The sequence below is a fragment of the Geotrypetes seraphini genome, chromosome 11, assembly GCF_902459505.1.
Source record: "Geotrypetes seraphini chromosome 11, aGeoSer1.1, whole genome shotgun sequence".
In the NCBI taxonomy this organism is placed as follows: Eukaryota; Metazoa; Chordata; class Amphibia; order Gymnophiona; family Dermophiidae; genus Geotrypetes; species Geotrypetes seraphini.
The window spans coordinates 48,359,823-48,384,975 of NC_047094.1; the positions used below are offsets into that span (position 1 = coordinate 48,359,823).

A 25,153-nucleotide genomic window follows, 5' to 3' on the forward strand; every position below is an offset into this window, starting at 1 on the left:
GCTTCACAGGTGGTGCAGGAAGGTCAGTGGGGCGAGCGGTCCTTCGGGGGTGGTGGGGGGGAATGAACGGCAAGGTCAGGAACACCCCCTCATGGCTGGCACCCGGGGCGGACCGCCCCCCCCCCCCCCCCCCCCTTAGTACGCCACTGACTAGAACAGGTCAGGTATTTTTGATATAGAATTAGGTTGTGTACTAAGCAGAAAAGAGACCTTAAGCTGAACAGATCTGATAATTTTAAGATAGTGAACTGGTTTGATAAGACAGTGAGCTGAGCCACAGGTATACAAGAAGAGACATAACAGAGAAGAAGTAATAATACCTCTGAGCAAGTTGCTGGTGAGACCTCACCTTGACAATTATGTCCAGTTCTGGAGGATGCACCTCTAAAGAGATAGAGATAGGGTAGAGGTGGCTAAAAGAAAGGCTATCAAAATGATACAGGCAGTGGCATAGTAAGAGGGTGGTCAGGGGTCAGACTGCCCCAGGTACTGTCTCGATGGGGGCACCGGCACCTCTCTGCCCCGCCCCGCCATGCTTGCACTATCCTTCCCCTCCTTCCCCCTTGTACCTCTGTAGATCTTCGCCAACACAAGCAACTTCTCCTACCTCTTGCTCGCGCCGGCCTGGTTCCCCTCTGAATCACTTCCAGGTCACGAGGCCAGGAAGTTACATCAGAGGGAAACCCAATGCTGGTACGAGGGGCATCTGCCCTCCAGCCCAGCCAGCTGATTAACTGTTTCCCTTAACTGTATCTATGACATCCTGTTTGTCTGTCTTGGCTGTTTAGATTGTAAGCTCTTTCAAGCAGGGACTGTTTTCTTCGTGACTCTGTACAGTGATGCGTACATCTGGTAGCGCTATAGAAATAATGAATAGTAGTAGTAGTAAATATATTCAAAAGCATAAGGAAGACCCGAGTAGCAAATCTTTTTCAGATGGAAGGAAAGTCTAGAAGATCATGTTATAAGCTCCAATCTAAGAAAAATCCAGAGTATCCAAGTTTTCTTTAGAAATGTTTTATACTTCTACCCTAACCTACTTTATTAGCACTTGATGGAATATCAATGGACAAAAATGTGAGAATACTTCCAAATGTTAGTATATAGTATTTGATTTTGTTGCTCTTGCTAAACCTTGCTGCTAGTTGTTAAAAGTACTTCTCCAGGCCGAAGCGCTTAGGAAATATATTCAAAATGATCAAGCTTGAAGGGAAAAAGGTGAAACATTTTCACTGAGGCACACTGTGAAAAGATTGAGAGCCGCCAACCTTTCCATTATGCAGTAAATTAGAATGAAACTGACTGAATGGTTAACAAATAAAACAAGAAAAAGAAGGTGATATATTTTTATTGGGCTAACTTCACACATTTCTTGACTAATTTTCAGACATTAAAACTCCCTTCCATAAGTCAGGACAGATGGCAATCATTTGTTTTTATTTCTTAACCTTTAATTTGGTGCTTTCAAGTGGATTAACCTGGCAAGCGCACAACTTTATCCAGTGACAGATAGAATGGACAGAAATGTGCAGAGAGACGAGGAAGCAGGAGAGAGAGAGTTTTCCTTATTATCTGCACATATTTATTTAGTGGGGTTTAGTAACTGCCTTTATGAAGAGATTCGCCTGCAACCAGGAAGTGACTTCAGAGGGAAAGCCGAGGCTAGCAGGCTGGAGATGCTGCTTGCGCCGGCGGGGAATAGAAGAGGTACGAGGGGGGCGGAGGGAAGAGAGATGCCAGTGCCCCCACCAAGATGGCACCCAGACTGATCTTCCCCTTGCCCCCACCCCCTTATTACGCCATTGGCTACCACAAGGGTTATGAGTATCTACTAGTTCAGGGTAGCACAAGGGCCACAATCCAGTCAGGTTGTCAAGATTTCTACAATGACGATGCATGAGATTTCTTTGCACACAATGGAATCGGTACATACAAATCAATCTCATGTATATTCATTGTGGAAATCTTGAAAACCTGACGGGGTTGAGGCCCTCGAGGACCGTGGTTGCTCACCCTTGTGCTAGTTCTTTACATTGTTCTGTACGAGTAATCTGCATTTACTTATTGATGAGGTTCCATGGTCAGTGAATAAGCAGTAGAATCACAATGATGAGATGGTGACCATGTCCAAAGAGTACATATATTTCTGTACTACTAAAAAATAAGAGAATTAGGACAGAGCAGGAGTTCTCAACCCAGTCCTCAGGAGACACCTAGCCAGTCAGGTTTTTTAAGATATCCACAATGAAAGGCAAGGAATGTGTGGTGCTGTGGTTAAAGCTACAGCATCAACACCATGAGGTGGTGGGTTTAAACCCATGCTGCTCCTTGTGACCCTGGGCAAGTCATGTAATCCTCCCCATTGCCCCAGCTACATTAGATAGACTGTGAGCCCACCGGGACAGCCAGGTATAATGCTTGAATAACTGAATAAATTAATTTAAACCACTCTGAGCTCCCTGGGGAGAACAGTATAGAAAATTGAATAAATAAATAAATGTGTGAGATAAATTTGCATAAACTACCCCCATTCTATGCAAATCTATTTCATGTATATAGATTGTGGTTTTCCTGACTGGCTAGGTATGTCCCAAGGACTGGGTTGAGAATCCCTGGGGTAGACAGGCAAATTTCAAATTTATGTGGGGCCAGAAATTTAAAAGGAAACTCCATGTGTCATTTCCCTTTGAAAATTCAGAAATTGTCAGTCAGGAGTATCCATACCTTTCACGCCTCACTCGATGCAAGGATTTCAAAGGTCTGTCAGCTCTACCCTCCACTTTGCGGCATATATATTTTTGCCCACAGAGGAATAGGGGCCGTTTTGTTATTGTTTTAAATATTTCATTACTTGCTGTTATTCTATTAGAGATTATTTAGGCTGTGTTGTTTTGTTATGTGTTTACAGTGTATTTTATTATGTATGTTTATTTGTGACCCGCATAGAATTTCTGGATATGTGAGATATAAATTTTTAAACAAAAAAAAATAAACTCCTATCTGAGTAAAATCCTTTGAAAATTTCCCGTAGTAAGTTTAACTGTGTGCAAAATGGCAATGGTAAAAAATATCAATACAAAATATTTTCACCAGTTACGAGGTAGCAGCCTTATGAATATCTTTCTGTCAAATCTTTGTATATCCTGAACAAGCCCTTTCATGACATTTGCCATTTGCCCAAGAGAGGCGGAAACCTGCAGGGCTGCATAAACCACGTTATTTAGAGCTGGACTGTCTGCACCCTGTTAGGCGAGGAATGCATGAATAGCAACATCAGGACAGTGACAAAGAGAAAAGGAATTCAGGGCAGCATTGCTTGCAGGAGGTGAAAATGATGCTGATGAAATCTGCAAACATGTCGAAGTCTGCCAGAAATGCCACTGGGATTATCCACGCAAAGAGCAAAGCCACCATTACACTAGAGAGGAAGAGACAGCCAGCTTTCTCACAATGAACAGAATAAGGCATTTAGTCACGGGGACTGAAGCGCAGTCTATCACATCAGTGGAAGCACGGGTTCTGTTACACTCACTGACAACCAGACACAATGACTGCAGAGAGATTGATTGATTGATTTAGCCTTCTCAGTCATTTCATTATGAACCTTCCTTTGCACTGCTCTGTCAGTGCACCCTGAGATAATTCAAACATGTGGTTTATTCTTCAGGATATCCATAATTTTATTTATTTATTTCAAATGACATGAAGCGGTCCAGAAGAAGGCAATAAAAATGGTAGAGTGTTTGCACCAAAAGACTGGACCTGACTGTATACTCTGGAGGAGAGGAGGGACAGGGGAGATATGATACAGATGTTTAAATACTTGAAAGATATTAATATAGAACTAAATCTTTTCCAGAGAAAGGGAAAAGGCAAAACTAAAGGGCATGAATTGAGGTTGCAGGGAGATAGACTTTGGAAATTCTTTTTCACAGAGAGGATGATGGATGCCTGGATGCCTTCCCAAGGGAGGTGGTGGAAAGGAAAACAGTGACGGAATTCAAAAAAGCATGCGATAAACACAGAGGATCTCTAATTAGAAAATAAATGGTATAAACTGAAGAACTAAGGCCAATACTGGGCAGATTTACACAGCTTGTGTCTCATATATGGTGATTAAATATAGGATGGGCTAGGGAGGACATCGATGGGAAGTCCAGTAACTTGGAACACAAGGACATTGCTGTTCAGACTTTATGGTATGTATCCCGCAAATGATGAAGGGGTTGGATGATGAGGTGGAAACTCCAGTAATTGGAACCTAAGGACAGTACCAGGTGGACTTTACGGTCTATAGCCCAGAAATATCAAAGAAAAAAAGCCCATTTAATTTAACCATGAATTTATAATGCATGTAACTAATGGGCAGATTGGATGGACTATTCAGGTCTTTATCTGCTGTCATTTATTAAGTTTATTTATTTTAATAATTTCTATATCGTTTTAAGCCAAAACAGTTTACAAAGCCGTTACATACATAAAATGTTAAAACAAATTAAGACAAATAAAAACAGAAGGATTCAATTCTTACAGCACATCATCAAACAAGTGTAATCAATATTCAAAGGAATGCATCTAATATAATAAAACGCTAGGCCGTGCATGCGCACTTCCTATGTGTGCGCCGGTTTTCCGTGAGCTGTAGGAAGTGCGCATGCGCGGCTTACGCTCTGTCCTGCTCCCTGTTGAAAGACGCAGCGTCTCCCTTACAGTAACTTTGCCGTCGCCGCCTCTCCGCTCTCTCTCTTCCTCCCCCCCCCCCCCCGAGGCGGATGTCGACCATGGCGGCCCGAGTCAGATGTCGGCCATGGCAGCCCGAGTCGGATGTCTCAAATCAAATCAAAATTTAAAAAAATGGAGACTTTCAAAGGTATGGATGAGCGAGAAGGCAGAGAGTTGAAAGATTCCTGGGTGGGGGGAGAGGAGAGGAAGCAGAGATGCTGGGCAGGGGATGGGGTCTCATGCCCAATCACTTTAGGCTCAGGCCCACCCAAATGCTGCAACACACGGAAATGGAGGGCAGAAAAGGGGTTGATGGACAGGGGAAGAGGTGCTGATGAACAGGGAGGGGGGGCAGAAAAATAAAGACAGGCCTACTGCTGGACAGGGGGAGCAGGAAGGAGGTGATGATGGACAGGGGGAGGTAAAACAAAGGGAGAAGGGCTTCTGCTGGATAAGGTGAGCAGTGATTGGGTGGTGGAGGACACAGGGGAGGTAAAAGGAAGGGAGAATGGACAGGGGGAGCAGGCAAGGGGTGGTAGTGGACAGCCAAGAAAAAAAAACAAAACAGAAATACAGAAAGCGACTAAAGAGAGAGAAAAAAAAATAAAAACAGACATACACATATATATTCTAGCACCTGTTAATGTAACGGGCTATAAGACTAGTTAACAAATAATTGTGTTATATTCTGCCTTTTCATCAACAAGTAATATCAAAGGGGATTACATATAAAACATTCATATTAATTATATCATAAACATAATACCATAATGAATTTGGAAAATCATGCATTTGGGAAGCAAAAAATTCATTAGCCCTGCATCAATTAGAAGAAGAACTGGAAATTGCTACACAAGAAAGAGAGCAAGGCATAATTATTTTAAATGAGCCAAGTCAAAATATTAAAGTAAGAAGGAAAGCTAACAGTTTTCTCAGTTGCACAAGAAGTGAGGAAGAGGAGGAAATATTCCCTGTGTGGAGGAGTAGCATAATAGAGCATTGACTGCAATCCTAGGGAACTGGGTTCAATTCCCACTGCAGCTCCATGCGACCCTGAGCAAGTCACTTAACCTTCCGTGGCCCCAGGTACAAAAATCCCCTCTTCTATTAAACTACGCTAGCAGTTTTTAGCGCAGAGAGCTGCGCTGAATGGCCTGCGTTGCTCCCGACGCTCATAAGAACTCTATGAGCGTCAGGAGCAGTGCGGCTCCCCACACTAGAAACTGCTAACGCAGTTTTGTAGAAGAAGGGGTTAGATTGTGAGTCCACTAGGGCCAGAAAAAGTACCTGTATATAATGTGTACAGCACTGTGTACATCCAGTACTGTTATAGAAATGATTAGTGGTATACTGTAGGCCATTAGTGAATCTCCGGCTTTAGTACTTGTTCAGTTTTGGAGTATTGGACATTGATAGGATGGAAGAAGTTCAGAAAAGGGTTATTAAAATGATAGATGACCTATAACACAAACCCTGCAAAAAAGAAGTATAAGATGTTCAAATATACTCATTGAAAGAAACATTCAAATATTTGACAGGCTTCAATAAAATATAGTAGGATGAAATTTTACACAGAAAGTAAGGACAAGTATTTATGATCTGGGATTTTAGAAAGGAGGGGACAGGAGAAAATTGAGAAAGCAAAGTTGCTTACCTATCACAAGCAGGTGATACTCAATAGAAAATATAAACAAAGCTCTATGAATTTTCTATAGTAGTGAACTACTCACCTACAGAACTTTCTCCGTCAGCATCCTATAGAAACCTTAGCATGAGAGACCAACTCCTAGGGGGAAAAGTGAGTTTTGTGAGGACATCTTACTCTGTTGTCCTCAAAGAACACCCTTCACAAGTAATAAGCTTGGGTAATGTTCCCTCTGTAGTTGCAGCACTTTGAATAATCTGAAGCTCCTTAGTATGTGATGCTGGCAAATCAACAAAAATTGTATTACAATAGTTTATTGTTAAAACCAATGCATGAATCACTGTGCAAAGTTATCTCTAGACAAATAAGATCATAATTGCTTAGTTAGTTAGTTAGGTGCTATCGACTCATATTCGAGTCCTAGCGACTTGATGAATCAGGCCTAAAAAGAGATCAGTTTTGTGCTAGTCCAGTAAGGTCCTTCAGTGCTATCCACATGGTTATTTTCAACATGTCCAGCCAACTGATTTCAGGTCACTCTCTTTGTCTGGTCATTTCGATCTTCCCAAACATAATGTCCTTCTCCAATGATCTTTATCTTCTAACAATGTGACCAAAATAAGACACTTGTAACTTCATCATTCAGGCTTCAAATGACATAGCCAGTTTGACTTCTTACAGAATTGATTTTTTAATTCTTCTGGCAGTCCACGGCATGCAAAAAATCCTTCTCCAGTACCAAAGCTCAAATGAGTCAATCTTCTTTTTTTATAATTTCTCATAATTTCTTAGCCCCCCTCAATTTAAAAAAGTCTGATCTTCTTGTTATGTACCGGTAATTTCATCACTAATCTTACATCAATCACAACTTTACTAAGAAGGTTTGTATTTGCTCTATTTTTTTTTACTCTTAATTTTCAGTGCCTCTGAAGATTGCTAATATCTCAGTCTTCTGGGGACACCGCCCCTCCTTTTGCTCATGATCAGTGGCCTTAAAAGGTTGGCAGATGGGTAATTTGATTTGCTGTCATTCAACACTACAATCAAACTGGATCACTCCTATTAGTTAACTTTTGGTGGGCATATTAAATAATCGATCAGTTTGTTCTAAGACCAAAGCTGTAATGGATATTCTGTGCTCCTTTCATTTAAACATTCTGTTTCTTACAGAAACGTGGCTAAAGGACAGAGAGGAAGGATACTTCCTTTAACAATTACCGGTTGAGTTTTCTGCCCTTTTTGCTGCTCACCCATCGAAGCACCAGTGGGGTGCGAGTGTCATTTTCTCAAAACAACTAATAGTATCTGAGCTTTAACCGATGTCAATTATCTAGCCAAAATTATTAACTATTAAATTGGGTTTGAAGATGCCCATTTATCTTGGACTTTTATTCTGTTCTCCTGTCAGCAGCTACTTGAGACTCTTTCTTTCAATCGATAGCAGATTTGACTGTTGCATTCCCTCATCTTCTCTTTCTTGGAGACTTCAACATCCACATGGATCAGTGGTTTCAAACCCACGGCCCAGGGGCCGCATGCAGCCTGCCAGGTACTATTTTGAGACCTTCAGTATGTTTATCATAATCACAAAAGTAAAATAAAACAGTTTCTTGATCATATCTCTTTAGCTATAAATTACAATATTATTATTAAGACTTAGCCAAAAGGAAAGATTTAAACTATAAAGAGTTTTACCTCATGCAAAATTGTCATTTCTTTAATCAGACATTAACTATTTTTTCTGCAGCCCTCCAAATATCTACAAATCCAAAATTTGGCCCTGCAAAGAGTTTGAGTTTGAGACCACTGACATGGATGATAGCTTGTGTCTAGGCTGGTAACAACATGATAAACCTAATAACAATAAGTAAAACATACACTCAAATATACAAAGTAAAAACAAATTTGATAAGATCATCAAAATAAAATCTTTTAAAATCATACCCACTAATCCTATTGTCTAAGAATAAAGAAAGAATGATATATCCCTCTCATGTAGAAACCTTTCTTAATTCCAACGGTAAGGCGTTCCAACACACCAGACCCTGCATCGATAGCATAGTCTTGCGACTCACTGAGAGCTTGACAACACTCAATGGAGGCACCTCCAAACACATTCTGTCTGACAAGCGTAGCGCACACAAGGGGTGATACAACTGCAAAACACAATGTTCATTTATACCTGCAATTGGTACGGATAAGTGGGCGTGCCTACATGTAAGTGGGTAATGCCACCTTACGCTAGTATTCTAAACTTGAATCTGGGTGTCCAGATGTTGCTGTAGAATTCATGCTCTGCGTGCTGCGTTTGAATGCCTAAATTCGAGTGCACTTTATAGAACTGACCCCCCAATCTCTTTCCTTTTCAGATTCTTACAGTGACCCGGCTGTCTCTATCGGTACTTGCCACATGCAGTCTTGCAGAGGGTCACCGCGCTGGAGCTTCGCTGGCATCCATTTGGCACTCCCGAGTGCTATCTTTCCACCCCACCCCATCCCCCACTAAACCTTGTGCTTGAGTTACAGAGCAACTGCAGGACATCAGACAGAGAGGAAAGTTATTGCATTCCTGCTGTTACAGCTGTAAGCTCGTCATGTCCATTAATCTTTTGCTGCCCGTTTCTCATCCTTCAGACTCACAGCGAGAGACGTTCACTTCGCTGTCCTTGCAGCTGGAGACCTGAATGGCATGACAGTGCACTGTTGTAAGTATCCTATCCACTATTGAGACATTTGCCACTGGGGTTAGGATGCTCATTCAGGGACAATCCTGGCTGCAATTAAGAAGGCATTTAACAGTCCTCATGTGCTGATAAATTTATGATCCTGTTCTGAAATCGATCTTGCAACAGGAGAGAAAAACAAACAGAGGACAGAAAACATGAAAACCGGTATATAAAACCAGAAAGGAAAAATAAATGGTGTGAAAATCTAAACCAGCATCGAGCATTATGTTTCAAAGCTCATCTCATCATCTGGCAATTATCTAACGGACCAACATTCTTGTGGGCCATGTATAGGTGCTTCCTCTATTTCAAACCTTCTCATTCTCATCCTATGACTATCAATATATGACAGTGTTACAGCCCAATAGTAACACGCCTTTGCAAGTCTCTCCCTATCTCCCTATTTCTCTGTTTGGCTCGGCACCTTTGCAGGCCCTGACTGCCAGATCCAGCATGCATCACTCTCATGGCTCTGTGGATGTCTGTCTTTTCCGTATTTCTGTCTCTGGGACTCCTGCCAGAACTAACACATAATTTTCTCATATTCTGTTTGTTCCTTTTTTGATCCCTCCTATTCAAAGAGATTTCTAAACCTCAAGCAGTCTCTCTTTCTTTCTCTCTGTAGCTTTCTGACTCCATGGTCAATACAGTGTTCGCTCCTGGACAGAGTCTATTCACAGCTTGGATCTCTGACATTCTGGGACCCCAGGGCACCCAGTACAGCTCTCTCTCTCTCCCCTCTTGTTATATACCCAGCTTCAATATCTGTCTCCTATCCAGGAGCTCAGTACACTCAGATCTGATCTCTCTCCCTGGCAGTAGAAGACATCCAGCTTGGATCTATTTCAACTACCGGGAACTCAGAATGCTTAGCTCAAATTAGAGAATGACATGGGGACAAAATTTTCCCCGTCCCTGCAGGAACTCAGTTTCCCCATCTTGTCCCCATGGGTTTTGGACCTGTTTCTACCCCATTCCAGTAAGCTCTGTGTTAACTGCATAACATAAGAACATACGAATAGTCTTACTGGGTCAGAGCAATGGTCCATCAAGCCCAGTAGCCCGTTATCACGGTGGCCAATCCAGGTCACTAGTACCTGGCCAAAATCCATGGAGTAACAATATTCTATACTACCGATCCAGGGCAAGCAGTGGCTTCCCCCATGTCTCTCTCAATAACAGACTATGGACTTTTCCTCCAAGAACTTGTCCAAACCTTTCTTAAAACCAGCTATGATATCCGCTCTTACCACAACCTCTGGCAATGTGTTCCAGAGCTTAACTATTCTCTATGTGCAAAAAAATTTCCTCCTATTGGTTTTAAAAGTATTTCCCAGTAACTCCGCTGTTTCTCCATGCACCAGTTCAATGTATTACTGCTTGCTGTTCTCATCGAGCCAGCCTCCCAACTTGAATTTCACCATCTTAATGCTTACTGCATCCTCAGGAGGGGACACTAAACCAAAAACACCCATGGAAAATCTGCCCACATTCTAATTGAAATAAAACCAATATTACAGTGCTAAAACTAAGAAAATAAAACTGAAATAAACTGCCTTGAATCAAAATAAATTAAATAACTATCGCCTTTTTTTTTTTTTTTTGGTCGGCTCCCAAACTTGGCTGTTTTTGTTTTTTGGTTTAGCGTCCCCTCCTGAGGAAGCAGTAAGTATTAAGATGGCGAAACTCGAGTCGGGGGGCCGGCTCAATGAGAACAGCAAGCAGTAATACACTGAATTGGTGCACGGAGAAACAACGGGAATTGCCTCACAGTATCAACTAAAGGATAAGTAGCCCAGTTTATGTTTACAATCATTGAAAAGGAACGTTAGAATATTGAAAGCTGAGGCGGAGGGACCAGATGGTGCTATGATGATCTCGTGACAACCCGTGCTGGTAAAGTTTGTATTTCGCTTTAATTTTGTGGTTGTGGGTCTGAGAACATCATTCAATATTGAAACAAATAGATTATTTAATTTTTTTATTTTTTTTTAAGAAGAAGGGCTTGATTGAATTTAAACGTAGAACTCTGCGATCAAGGTTTAACTAACAGAAGAGGGAGCAACCAGATTGCCAGTCAAATCTTCAAACTCAACTATAAGCCGAGATTCCAGTTTTGGGGTCTTTTTTTTAGCTCAAAAATGTTGGCTTATAGTCAAATAGATGCAATCAAGTTTATCTTCGATTTAAGGAAATATGACCACATCTCTGAGTACTATTACAGGATTCACTGGCTACCTGTAATTATTCAAATCCTGTTTAAGCTTTCCTGCATTGTGCACTATTCTCTAAATGCCGACTCGCCGGAACAAATAGTCAATATGTTCTCCACCTCCCACTTCACCTCATCCAGGAATAACAACACCCTACAATCGATTGTCCCCTCATCTAAAGGAGTGAAATACAAACGAATATTCAACATCCTCTTCATGTCTGCAGCTACCAGAACCTGGAATGACCTTCCAGCACCCTTAAGAACAGAACTTAATTATCTCACCTTTAGAAAGCTACTTATAACTTACCTATTTGTTGGAGTTTTTCTCTTCTGTAATGTTTTTATTGAATTATTGTATTATTATTCCCTTTTCCTTCCTTTATCTGTGTCTGTTATGTATGTTAATAATTGTTTGTTCATTCCTTTTCATAGGTACTATAGTTAGATTGTGAGCCCATTGGGGGAGAGAGGGAGATTACTTAAAGTATCCATCCGATTAGATTTTTGGCCATTGTATAAGTCTAGTTTTTGTTTTCCTGTAAACCGCTTCAAAGCCAGTGTGATGATTTAGCAGTATATAAACTCTGCATTAAATTAAATGTATATGGTACATGTTATGAGAAGCAGAATGTTAAATTAATCAAATCAAGTCTTTGAATTTGGTAGAAAGTTTGACTAGGTATCATCTTACCTGGATGAAATCCCACCACAAGGTTAGGACGTGCTGCTTGTTGACTCTCCACTAGTGTCTCCCAGAAGTCATGGTAAAGGCCCTTATAACTGCTCAGATAGACTTTTCCTCTAGGTCCAAATGCTGTCAATGGGGGTCTCATGATAGGTCCATCAGCCACCTCAGGCCCCACCATTACTACCTCAATTCCTTGGTTCCCTGGAAACATTTGTGCTAGTTCGTCATAGTCTGTGATCCTGGTGTTCAGAGTTTCAATGTGGGAAGCCCCCACCACATGCACAGTAATGGGTCCAGTATAAGGGTCTACATGGAAAGCACCGAGTCCAAAACCAATGGTCATGGGTCGTGAAAGGAAATCAGATGTCAGACGTTTGATAGACTCTATAAGCTCTCCACCATCTGGCTTTGGCTTCCCTGCATTGGACCACAGTAGATTCATATAATGTCCTGTCAGTATAGAGCTAAGTTTCTGTTCCAGATGTTCTTGCATACAGAACCACTCCTCCCAGCTCTTCATTTCTGAAATGTGCTTTGTCCAAGAATCCACAGGGAAGGGGATATCACCTTAAATACAAGATTAGATGAGACTGAGGCATTATGGCCATTAGAATGATCATTAGAAGCTTTTTACCTAATAAATAACCAATGAAAGCATAAAATAGAGACTGACCTATTTAAAGACAATGTAGTTAAGAAGAAGCAGTGGGTCTTTCCTAGATAGAATATTTTAATCACCAGGGGAGTCCATTTTTAACACACAGCCTAGGATCAAGAACTTATTATTACAATAACACTCACACTCACACTCCTACCCTTTCACGCTGCTCCTTCAGTGTATCTCCTACAACCACCCTGAAACTGCTGTCCAAACACTGATTACAATGCCAAGAGGTCTGAATGATTTTCTTCTAATGGGAAAAGTATCTGTATATTGTCAGCACGTGGTGATTCAGACTAACATTTGTAATAATGTCACCAGAGACTGAAGGTAAATATTGAACAGAATCAAGGGACCCCATAATCTATAAACTACGAAGACGAAAAGTCACTCATATTCTGAACTCTTCCTGAATAAAACAAATGACAGCCAGTGGCTGATTAGAATCTCACAGCTCAGTTTGGTTTCTCTCTCCAGTAGAATGAAATGGGCCACTCTGTCAAAAGTTGAAGATACACTGATTTAAAGTAGTGTTGAATCCCTCTGCTCAAACTGACACCATAGGTCAGGGGTCTTTAAATCCAATCCTCAAGGTCCACAACCCAGTTTGGTCTTTATGTATAAGATCGGTTTCATGCAATGGAAGCAGTGAATGCAAATACATCTCATACCATATTCACAACCAGCCTAGGTTGCAAACCTTGAGGATTGGATTTGAGGACCCCTGCTGTAGGTCATCTGTCAGTGCAACCAAAACAGTTTCACGAAGAGCTTGTTAGTGTTTGTCATGCAAAAATAAGAGCCTCAATAATATGTTTATTTTTTTATGTTTATTAAAAGATTTGTTATAATGCCCAATCATATTTCTAGGCGGTTTACATCCAATAAAAATGGAAAAATAAAATTATTACAGACATCAATACTACCGAGGTAGAAATGAAACAGGGTTTCAAGACTAAGCTGGACAAGTTCCTGCTAAACTGGGACATACACAGGTGAGGCTGGACTCATTTAGAGCCCTGGTTTTTGACCTGGAGGCCGCCGCATGAGCGGACTACTGGGCACAATGGACCACTGGTTTGACCCAGCAGCGGCAATTCTTATGTTCTTATTTTAACATAGACTATGCTCAAACAGTGGGAAAGGGTAAAAAAATTACAATTAAAAAAAAAAAAAAAAAATCAATGACAGGAGTCCTCTTATGGAATAATTTGACTGGACCTCTTAGAATGCTTTCCGATATTCAGAAATATAACACTGTGCTGAAGATAACTTTATTTACAGAGACCTATTCTTGAAACCTTCTTTTGTTTTTATGATTTTGAGTTAGAAGAGCTTTTAGCTGTATATAATTTATTTACTGTTGTACTGTTATTTAATTATGTATGTATGATATGAACTGCTTAGGTCTAAGCAGGTACACATTTTTAAATAAATAGAAATAAATAAATGATATAACCTCCCTTGAACCCTGTTTGAAACTTTTCCAGACTCCTATCCAAAAAGATTGGAATTGAAAGGCAGGTATTCACTCAATCAATTTTGCCAAGAGCAAGAGATCGGACACTAGTCTATAATTATCACAAATGGCAATCTTTTAAAAATAGGACACACTATTCATTTCTGAAACAAGAAAGCATGTAACCTCTAAGGGAGGTATTTATACATTGATTGAACAAGGGTCTAAAAGATATGTTGTTGGTCTCATTTTGCTCAGGCAATTTCTTGCTTCATCTGTGCTTAGTATCTGAAAGTTATTCATAACTTACAGACATTTATCTTTTATCAGATTCAAAGAGATCTGAGTTTTCAACTTTCCCTTCAGCTCTGAATGACTATTATGCACTTTAACTACAAGAAAAAAATTGTCAGTTCCTCCTTGCCCAACATTGACTCCAGTCAGATGTTGATTTAGCTGGTTAACAAGAGCCATTCGTTATTCAAGCACCCTTTTGTCTACATTTTCCTCCGGTGATGCTCTAAATGATGACCACCTGAGGACTATGATGCCAGTCTAGATCCTATCTTGATCTGACTCTTTGTGGCATGATTGAGTGTATAATATTATGCAACTCCTGATTCCAGGAGTTACATGAAAAAGTTCACAGAGTTTGCAGTGGAATCAGTAATCCTGTCTCTTACTAATGAGAAAACAAGCTTTTGGACATTTCTACACCTAGAATTAGTGAAAATGATGTCTTGACTATCTATCATAATAAAACCCTAAGCGCGCATGTGCACTTACAACTTCGTGATCCCTGCCTCCGTGATCTGTAACTCATTGGCAGTGTTCGACGCATTCAGCTGGAGCCTGCAGTGGTTTGTGTGCGGCGTACCCTTTTTCCCTTTTCTTTAGTTGCGGCAGGGGGTGGCAGTGGACTGGGGGGGGGTATTTGAAGCGGCGGTAGGCCAGACGGCCAGACGGTACGTATCAGCAGTGGGGGCTGGTACTGGATGCCAAATTGGGCTTGAGCATATACTCCAAGAAGGACTCAGATGACTGGAGACCAATCCTGGATCTGAAGTCGGTCAATGCAGCACTAAGGGTGCCCAGGTTTCAGATGGAAACTGTGCGCTCATTCATTGCCTCGGTTGCGCCAGGGGAATATTTAGCCTCACTGGACTTTACAGAGGCTTACATACATATTCCTATATTCCTGAATTACAGAAGGTTTCTCAGGTTCCATGTGCTGAAGAGACATTTTCAGTTCTCGGCACTCCCTTTTGGGTTGGCAATGGTCTCTCAGCCTAAAGAAGGATAAAAAACTGCTGGAGAGGGTGCAGAGACGAGCAACGAAGCTAATAAAAGGTATGGAGAACTTGGAATACAAGGAACGACTTAAGAGACTGGGATTGTTCTCCCTTGAGAAAAGGAGACTGCGAGGGGATATGATCGAGACTTTCAAAATACTGAAAGGAATCGACAAAATAGAGCAGGAAAAAAAAATATTTACAATGTCCAATGTGACACGGACAAGAGGACATGGACTGAAGCTAAGGGGGGACAAATCCAGGACAAATATCAGGAAGTTCTGCTTCATGCAGTGGCGTACCTAGGGGGGGGCGGGGGGGCGGGCCGCCCCGGGTACCAGCCCTGAGGGGGTGTTCCCGGCCTTGCCGCTCAGTCCCCCCCCACGCCCGAAGGACCGCTCGCCCCACTGACCTTCCAGCACACCTATGAAGTAGCCCGCAGCAGGATCGCGACGTCAGCAATCCCTCAGCTGCTTGGGCGCTGCTTCCTCTGACGTCAGAGGAGGGGGCGGGACCGCGACGCAGGAAGCAGCTCCTAAGTAGCGCAAATATAGCTGACGTCGCGATCCTGCTGCGGCTGCTTCATAGGTAGTGCGGGGAGGCCAGGGGGGCGAATGGTCCTTCGGGGTGGGTCGGGGATCTGACCCAGTTCTAATACCTCTCCGTCTCCGTGCCGACCGACCCCCTCAAGGACCGACCCTTGGAAACATGTTTTCAGGCTTGGAATCCAGTTAAAAGGCAATAGACGCTCTGTCTATACCTGGGACCAAACTGAAAGAAATTTGTCCAGCCCTGGCAAGTTCAAACCCAACTCAAACCAAATTCTGCACTCCTGGGGAAGGGGGAGGTTTTGCTTCTGAGAAAGTGCTCCTTAGTACATCAGAATCTCTGTCTGCTTCTTGGCACCAGCACTGGAGAAATAATGAGACGCCCTACTTTCTTTCTGCATGTGAAGCCATCTGGAGGGGGGGGGGGGTGTTTGTGAGTACCAGAAGGCACTGCGAGGAAGGAACGGGGTATATTAGTAGATCTGTGTGTGATGGAGGGCACTAGGGCCAGCAGGAGTGAGGTACATAGTTAGAGCTGTAGAGGGGGGGGGGGGGGGGGAGAAGGAGGGTGTCCCTATTGCAAGGGAGGAGTGAGGTTTTCCCTCGCCTTTTCTTCAGTCCTAAAGTTCACATTTTCTGGCTTTGGCTGCCTTCAGCAGTCATGCGACCGGGTAACAAAGCCCCCCTGACCCTGCACGCTGTCTGATTCGGCTGCTGTTGAACAGTTTGCGTGCCGGAACCCTTCTCAGGCTGAGTGGAATTTGGGTTATGAGCTGCAGGGAGTGGTTGTGAATTTCTCCGTGAGAACCTTGTGCATCCTCCTCCAGCTTGAGTCCGCACTAGACGTCCCCACGTAGACGTCTGCACTAGACGCCCGCACTAGACGTCCCCACTAGACGCCCGCACTAGACGTCCCCACTAGACGTCCGCAATAGACGTCCCCACTAGACGTCCGCAATAGACGTCCCCACTAGACGCCCGCACTAGACGCCCGCACTAGACGTCCCCACTAGACGTCCGCACTAGACGTCCCCACTAGACGTCCGCAATAGACGTCCCCACTAGACGTCCGCAATAGACGTCCGCACTAGACGTCCCCACTAGACGTCCGCAATAGACGTCCGCAATAGACGTCCCCACTAGACGTCCGCAATAGACGTCCGCACTAGACGTCCCCACTAGACGTCCGCAATAGACGTCCCCACTAGACGTCCGCACTAGACGCCCGCACTAGACGTCCCCACGTAGACGTCCCCACTAGACGTCCCCACTAGACGTCCCCACGTAGACGCCCGCACTAGACGTCCCCACTAGACGTCCGCACTAGACGTCCCCACGTAGACGTCCGCACTAGACGCCCGCACTAGACGTCTAGTGCGGACGTCTACGTGGGGACGTCTAGTGCGGACGTCTACGTGGGGACGTCTACGTGGGGACGTCTAGTGCGGACGTCTAGTGCGGACGTCTACGTGGGGACGTCTAGTGCGGACGTCTACGTGGGGACGTCTAGTGCGGGCGTCTACGTGCGGACGTCTACGCGTGCGCGTCCTCGTGCGCGCGTCTTACATTCAGCACCAAGTGGCAGAAACCTAAACCCCAAACTCAGATAAATGCATTCCCAGGCCTTGTTCTCCCCTCCTCCAGGTCAGATTGCTGTTGAAAGCTGAGGCAACAGGAAATACGTCAGCCTCGGGGAGGATCGGAACTCAAGCTGGAGGAGGATGCACAAGGTTCTCACGGAGAAATTCACAACCACTCCCTGCAGCTCATAACCCAAATTCCACTCAGCCTGAGAAGGGTTCCGGCACGCAAACTGTTCAACAGCAGCCGAATCAGACAGCGTGCAGTGTCAGGGGGCTTTGTTACCCGGTCGCATGACTGCTGAAGGCAGCCAAAGCCAGAAAATGTGAACTTTAGGACTGAAGAAAAGGCGAGGGAAAACCTCACTCCTCCCTTGCAATAGGGACACCCTCCTTCTCCCCCCCCCCTCTACAGCTCTAACTATGTACCTCACTCCTGCTGGCCCTAGTGCCCTCCATCACACACAGATCTACTAATATACCCCGTTCCTTCCTCGCAGTGCCTTCTGGTACTCACAAACACACCCCCCCCCCCCCCTCCAGATGGCTTCACATGCAGAAAGAAAGTAGGGCGTCTCATTATTTCTCCAGTGCTGGTGCCAAGAAGCAGACAGAGATTCTGATGTACTAAGGAGCACTTTCTCAGAAGCAAAACCTCCCCCTTCCCCAGGAGTTCAGAATTTGGTTTGAGTTGGGTTTGAACTTGCCAGGGCTGGACAAATTTCTTTCAGTTTGGTCCCAGGTATAGACAGAGCGTCTATTGCCTTTTAACTGGATTCCAAGCCTGAAAACATGTTTCCAAGGGTCGGTCCTTGAGGGGGTCGGTCGGCACGGAGACGGAGAGGTATTAGAACTGGGTCAGATCCCTGAAGAAGCTCATTCTCCTTCTATCAGTTTGGTTCGGTGCAGTGGCGTACCTAGGGGGGTGCGGGGGGGGCGGGCCGCCCCGGGTACCAGCCCTGAGGGGGTGTTCCCGGCCTTGCCGCTCAGTCCCCCCCCACGCCCGAAGGACCGCTCGCCCCACTGACCTTCCAGCACACCTATGAAGCAGCCCGCAGCAGGATCGCGACGTCAGCAATCCCTCAGCTGCTTGGGCGCTGCTTCCTGCGCCGCGGTCCCGTCCCTCCTCTGACGTCAGAGGAGGGGGCGGGACCGCGACGCAGGAAGCAGCTCCTAAGTAGCGCAAATATAGCTGACGTCGCGATCCTGCTGCGGCTGCTTCATAGGTAGTGCGGGGAGGCCAGGGGGGCGAATGGTCCTTCGGGGTGGGTCGGGGCATCAGGCCTTCAGGGTGGGGCGGGCGGGCGGGCAGGCAGACTTTCAAGGGGGAGGGGGGGTGACAGGCAGGCAGGCAGGCCTTCAAGGGGGGGTGCAGGTCTTCGGGGGGGGGTGCAGACCTTCAAGGGGGTGCATGCCTTCAAGGGGGGGACAGGCAGGCAGGCCTTCAAGGGGGGGACAGGCCTACAAGGGGGGGGGGACAGGCCTACAAGGGGGTGCAGGCCTACAAGGGGGGGGACAGGCCTTCAAGGGGGGACAGGCCTTCAGGGGGGGTGCATGCCTTCAGGGGGGGTGCCGACCTTCAAGGGGGTGCAGGCCTTCAAGGGGGTGCAGGCCTTTGGGGGGGTGCCAACCTTCAAGGGGGGGTGCAGGCCTTCAAGGGGGGGGACAGGCCTTCAAGGGGGGACAAGCAGGCAGGCCTTCAAGGGGGGGACAGGCCTACAAGGGGGTGCAGGCCTTTGGGGGGGTGCCAACCTTCAAGGGGGGGGACAGGCCTTCAAGGGGGGACAAGCAGGCAGGCCTTCAAGGGGGGGTCAGGCCTTCAAGGGGGGGACAGGCCTACAAGGGGGTGGGACAGGCAGACCTTTAAGGGGGGACAGGCCTACAAGGGGGTGGGACAGGCAGACCTTTAAGGGGGGATAGGCCTTCAAGGGGGGACAAGCAGGCAGGCCTTCAAGGGGGGGTCAGGCCTTCAAGGGGGGGGACAGGCCTTCGGGGGTGCAGGCCTTCGGGGTGGGTGCAGGCCTTCGGGGTGGGTGCAGGCATTCGGGGTGGGTGCAGGCCTTCGGGATGGGTGCAGGCCTTCAGGGAGGGACAGACCTTCGGGTGGGGGGTACAATCCTTCGGGGAGGGTGCAGGCCTTCAGGGGTGGGGTTTAGGCCTTCAGAGGGGGACAGACCTTCGGGTGGGAGGTAAAGTCCTTCGGGGGGTGCAGGTCTTCAGGGGTGGGGTGTAGCCCTTCGGAGGGGGGACAGACCTTCGGGGGAGGGGGGGTCCTGGTGTAAAAGTACACAGAGGGAGAGAGGGAAGGGGGGGTTCAAAGATACGTGCATATGCCAGACTTTGGGGGTTAGAAATAATGGGTCTAAAAACAGAGGAGTGGGAGAGAGATGGTGCATAATGGGATTTAGGGAGGGAAGGAACAGAAAGGGAGAGAACTTGGAAACAGGGGATGGTGTGGAGGGGGGATAGAGATACTGGATAGGAGGATAGTTGGGAACAGAAAGGGAGAGATGGTGGATCCTGGGGTGGTGGGGAGTTGAGAAAAGGTGAATCTGTGGATGGAGACAAAAAAAAGGAAAGATGCCAGATCTCCGGGAGAGGGAAGGGAAACGGAAGGGGAGAACAGAGATGGCAGACGGATGGTTAGCACGGAGAAAGGAGACCCTGGCAAGCAAGACAACAAGAGCCTGGGACCAACAAGATTTGAATATTGATCAGAGAACAAAAGGTAGAAAAAATAATTTTATTTTCTGTTTTGTGATTACAATATGTTAGATTTGAAAAGTGTACATGAGACAGCTTGAAATGGGAACTTTTCTATTTTTGTGAATGGCAAGGCTGAGTTCAGTTAAAATATATGCTTTATAAGAAAATATAATAATGTGTTTTATAAAGTTTATAAGCATTGCTGGCATACTCGGTGAGGTGTTCCTAGTGTTGGTGGTGGTGGTAGCATGTCAGTGTGTTGAGAGGAAGAGGTAGTCTGGGAAATTCTGCTGAGCAAACTCTGGGCCCATTTCCACCCCCAGTTAGTCCACTCCACTCAACTGGTTCACACACTGAGTGGGTCTTTGGGTGTTATTTCTGGGTAGTTGTTTTAGAATCTCTTCCAGTGGTTTGTCAGTATCTCCTTCTGGTCCAAGGAAGGAAACTTTGTCAACCTTAGCATTGACCTTCAGAATATGTTTGTAACAGCGCTGCTTGTGTGGCATTAGGCTATGTAGTGATCGAAAGAAAAAAACAGACCTTTGCACATTTTTGCACTATATGGTGGGTGTATGAGGAGATTCATTTCCTGCACAGTTAAGTCCATGTGAAGTTACCTTGTGCTGTATTTGACATCTAGCAAGGTCTCTGTTTGGAAGGAAAGATCTAAGCTTAAAAATGAAGTGGCCAGAAGTTATGTTAAAAGTAGATAGCGTAGCTGGTTTTAAGAAAGGTTTGGACAAATTCCTGGAGGAAAAGTCCATTGTCTGTTATTAAGACATGGGGGAAGCGTCTGCTTGCCCTGGATTGGTGCACTCAGTTGTTCCCACTTGGAGAACCTATTGACTTTTACTGCTTTTCTGTGTGGCTTTAACATTTTTGCTATTCAGTATACCTAAACTATTATTCAGTAGAAAAAATTTGTTTGTTCAATCAAATCCTGTGTGGACATTGGACTTCTATGAGTGAATGTTCTGCTTGATTGAACAAACTAAATTTTTTCTACTGAATAATAGTCTAGGTACAATGAAAGTAAATAGCAAAAATGTTTGAGTAGATAATTAAGGAAATCTTTTTCATATTGCTTGCTTATGGACTGGGAAAAAAGACTGTTCAAGCAAATGTCTCCAGAACTGCTTTAATGGAAAAATGTGATTTTTTTTTTTTAAAGTACTTTGTGAAATTTATTGTTGTTGTGAAATTTATTGTTATACTTTGTTTAAACTTAAAAAGCGGTGTCATTAACAGTGAATCTAATCGAAAAATCGATTCAACAGGGTGAATCGGATCGAATGAAATATTTTTCTCTGAATCAGGCAGCACTATTGGCTACCATGAGAATGGGCTACTGGGCACGATGGACCATTGGTGTGACCCAGTTAGGCTATTCTTATGTTATGTTCTCATCTGTAGGGGCCTTTGTTTTCACTTCTTATTTTAATGTATTTTTTTCCTGGGAACTTATCAGTGTTTTTTTATAATGGGAACAAAAATGGAAGAGAATTAATGTGTGTGGAATGGGGGGGGGGTAACTAATTTCTTCAGCTAAATAATTCAATCCACTTCAAACAGACATAGGAGAACTCACGCACCATTCACACACCCTCCAACCAAAAACGTCAAAAGAAAAAAACTGTTCGACAACCTCCTAGCCATTCGAGCTGCAACACTTGACCCCCAACTCTACAACCTATTGACCTCGACCACAAACTACAAAACCTTAAAAAAAGAAATAAAAACCCTTCTATTAAAAAAACACATAAAACCAAACTAACATAATCAGAACTGTCCCAAGCATCACCTGCAACTACTCCATATGTACTTCTGATGTCATGACAATTCAGACATAATTTATGTTATGTTATGTTTGGAATAATGGTTACATAAATGAGGTTCAATAAAAGAAAATTTTCTGTGGGAGCATTTGTTGGAACTTCTGTTATCCTGATTTCTTCTATCTGTGGGCTTTCTTTAGCTAACCTACTTATCTGGGGCTTTCCACTTCTGCAGCTGCCCTTTTCACGGTCCACTTTGCGCTTGCACTCTCTGGGGAGGGGGGGTTGGGTCTGGGCTTGGTGGGGTAGGTGTGTCTGGTAGTTTTGTCTGGGTGGTGGCTGGGTGTTTCTTGGGTGCTTGTTGTGCGGATTGGTGTGTCTGGTGAGCGGTCTGGGTGTTGTTGCTTGTGGGGGTTTTTTTCATTATAAAATATGGCTGAGGGTCTAGTCCGGCTTATTATTCTTGTGGGTTCTGGGGTGGGATTTGTTTGCTTGCCCCAAGTTTTGGCCTTTTGTTGTGTATTGCTATGCCTCTCATTGGCAATTTTCTCTTGGGAGAGGCTTGTTCATGCTTGTTGTTGCTGTTACTCTCATTCTGTGTTCTTTTTGATAATGTATAAGTTTCTGTACAGACCATGGTTGCTTGTCTGGACCTTTTGCCATTCTCAATAAAAATACTTTGAAAAAAAAAAAAAAAAAAAGAAAATTTTCACTGCCTGTTTCTATTCTGACCATTTATTCCATTTCATGGTTATTGCAAAAAAAAAAAAAAAAAAAAAATTTTACATGAGGGGGGGGGGTGTCAAAAAATGATGGGCCCCGGGTGCCACATACCCTAGGTACGCCACTGGCTTCATGCAATGAGTGGTGGACACCTGGAATGCTCTCCCAGAGGAGGTTATTGTGGAATCCACCGTTCTAGGATTTAAAAGCAAACTAGATGCACATCGCCTTACGAGAGGCATAGAGGGATATGGGTGACTAAAATTACACCAGTTGTACACCTGGCTGGGCCTCCGTGTGTGCGGATCGCTGGACTTGATGGACCGAAGGTCTGATCTGGAGATGGCAGTTCTTATAACCCCAATTCTAAAAAATCGTAAAGTACCCTCAGCCCTAATATCCAACTATAGACCGGTAACTTCCATTCCGTTTATTATAAAAATTATGGAGGGATTGGTTCACACCCAACTGATGGGTTATCTTGATCAATTCTCTCTCCTCCATGAAACTCAATCTGGTTTTAGGCCATTATTCAGTACGGAGACAGTAATTGCGGCTATCTTAGACAATTTGCACCTACTGTTTAGTAAAGGCCTTAATGCCCTGATAATGCAATTCGATATGAGTTCTGCCTTTGATCTAGTGGACCACATGAAACTGCTACAATGCCTAGATGCCATTGGTATCCGGGATAATGTGTTGAACTGGTTCCGTGGCTTCCTTATATCCCGCACCTATCAGGTTCATTTTAATTATGAACTTTCCGACACCTGGAGCAATCCATCCGGTGTGCCCCAAGGCTCTCCACTATCCCCATTGCTCTTCAACGTCTACATGTCCTCACTGGGCACGAAGCTAACCCAGCTGGGGATAAAACTATTTAGTTATGCAGATGATTTTACAATTATCATCCCATTCACCAATTCTGTCTCCGAAACTATTCCCAAAGCTTCAGAAGCTATAAACATGATGGAACAATGGATGACAAACTTTAGGCTCAAACTTAATTCAGATAAAACGACTTTTTTCATTGCTTCACCACATCCACTTGACATTAAATCACCCCTCTGTATCAATAACCTTAGTTACCCTATCCAGCCCTCCATAAAGATACTAGGTGTAACTCTGGATCAATGCCTAACCATGAAAGACCAAGTAGATTCCTTAATCAGAAAGGGATTTTTCACTCTCTGGAAACTCAGATCCCTTAAAGCTTATTTTGTTACATCGGTTTTTAGAATCCTAGTCCAATCCCTCGTACTAAGCCTGCTTGACTACTGTAACATCGCCTATTTGGCAATTTCCCCAAAAAATATGCGACGCCTACAACTGTTGCAGAATGCGGCAGTCAGACTAATCTTTGGAATAAAAAAATTTGACCACGTGACACCCTACTACCGGCAGCTACATTGGCTGCCGATGAAGGCACGCGTAAAGTTCAAATTTGCCTGTTTCTGCTTTAAAGCATTACACGGACTTGCCCCCAAATACATTACTGACCTTTTCTCCTTCTCAACCAACAGACATAAGAGAAGTTCACATTCCAACTTCGTTTCCCCCCCAGTGAGAGGTTGCAAACTGAAAAAACTCCATGAATTCCTTCTCTCACACCAAGCAGCATCATGGGGTAAAGACCTAGAACAATTACTTTTGCCCTCTACTTATGAGGAATTTAGGAAACGTCTAAAAACACACCTGTTCCTAAAACATCTTGACAACTGATCCACTTATCTCTTTCCTCTCAATAGCGACCTATTGTCCTTTTGATCACTTTTCTCCTCAACAATGAATTTCCTTTCTAATTACTTCTCTTTCTTCTTCCCCTCTTGAAGTCAGTCAATTTGTACCTTTGCTTAATCTTTTGTAAACCGCATAGAACTTCACGGTATTGCGGTATATAAGCTGTTATTATTATTATTATTATTATGTTCTTATGTCCTTTACCAAGATGATGGTGGTGGCAGCAGCATACCTGCACAAGGTTGGGATTCAGGTACACCCAAACTTGTACAATTAGCTAATCACAGCTGAGTCAAAGGCTGAAGGCCACAAAGCAATGGCACAAGTAGTCCAGCTCCTGCAGGACGTTGGCTGGATTATCATTTCCGGAAGAGTTGCCTGGAAACGTCTCAGTCCCTGAAGTATTGAGATGATTAATTGAGATGGAGGATTGGGGATAGTACCTACTTTACTACCTATATCTGAGGATAGGTACCTACTTTACTACCTGTATCTGCAGCAGCCGTTCTATGTGGCATCCAGTACCTACTTTACTACCTGTATCTGCAGCAGCTGTTCTATGTGGCATCCAGTACCTACTTTACTACCTGTATCTGCAGCAGCCGTACTTTGACTGCTTTCTCTGGCTTTCTGGCCGGAGAATCTACAAAGAAGTCCAGAGGAGGACGAAAAG

At 44.3% G+C, this 25,153-nt stretch overlaps 1 protein-coding gene across 1 annotated transcript in view; it reads right to left on the reverse strand.

Annotated features, from left to right (window-relative positions):
• The window catches only part of MSS51 (MSS51 mitochondrial translational activator), a 67,265-nt gene that overhangs the window by 13,594 nt on the left and 28,518 nt on the right, over nt 1-25,153 (reverse strand). Inside the window, exon 5 of the mRNA XM_033962775.1 lies at nt 12,000-12,563. Within this exon, the coding sequence (XP_033818666.1) occupies nt 12,000-12,563 (564 nt within the window). The remainder of the gene's footprint in view (nt 1-11,999; nt 12,564-25,153) is intronic.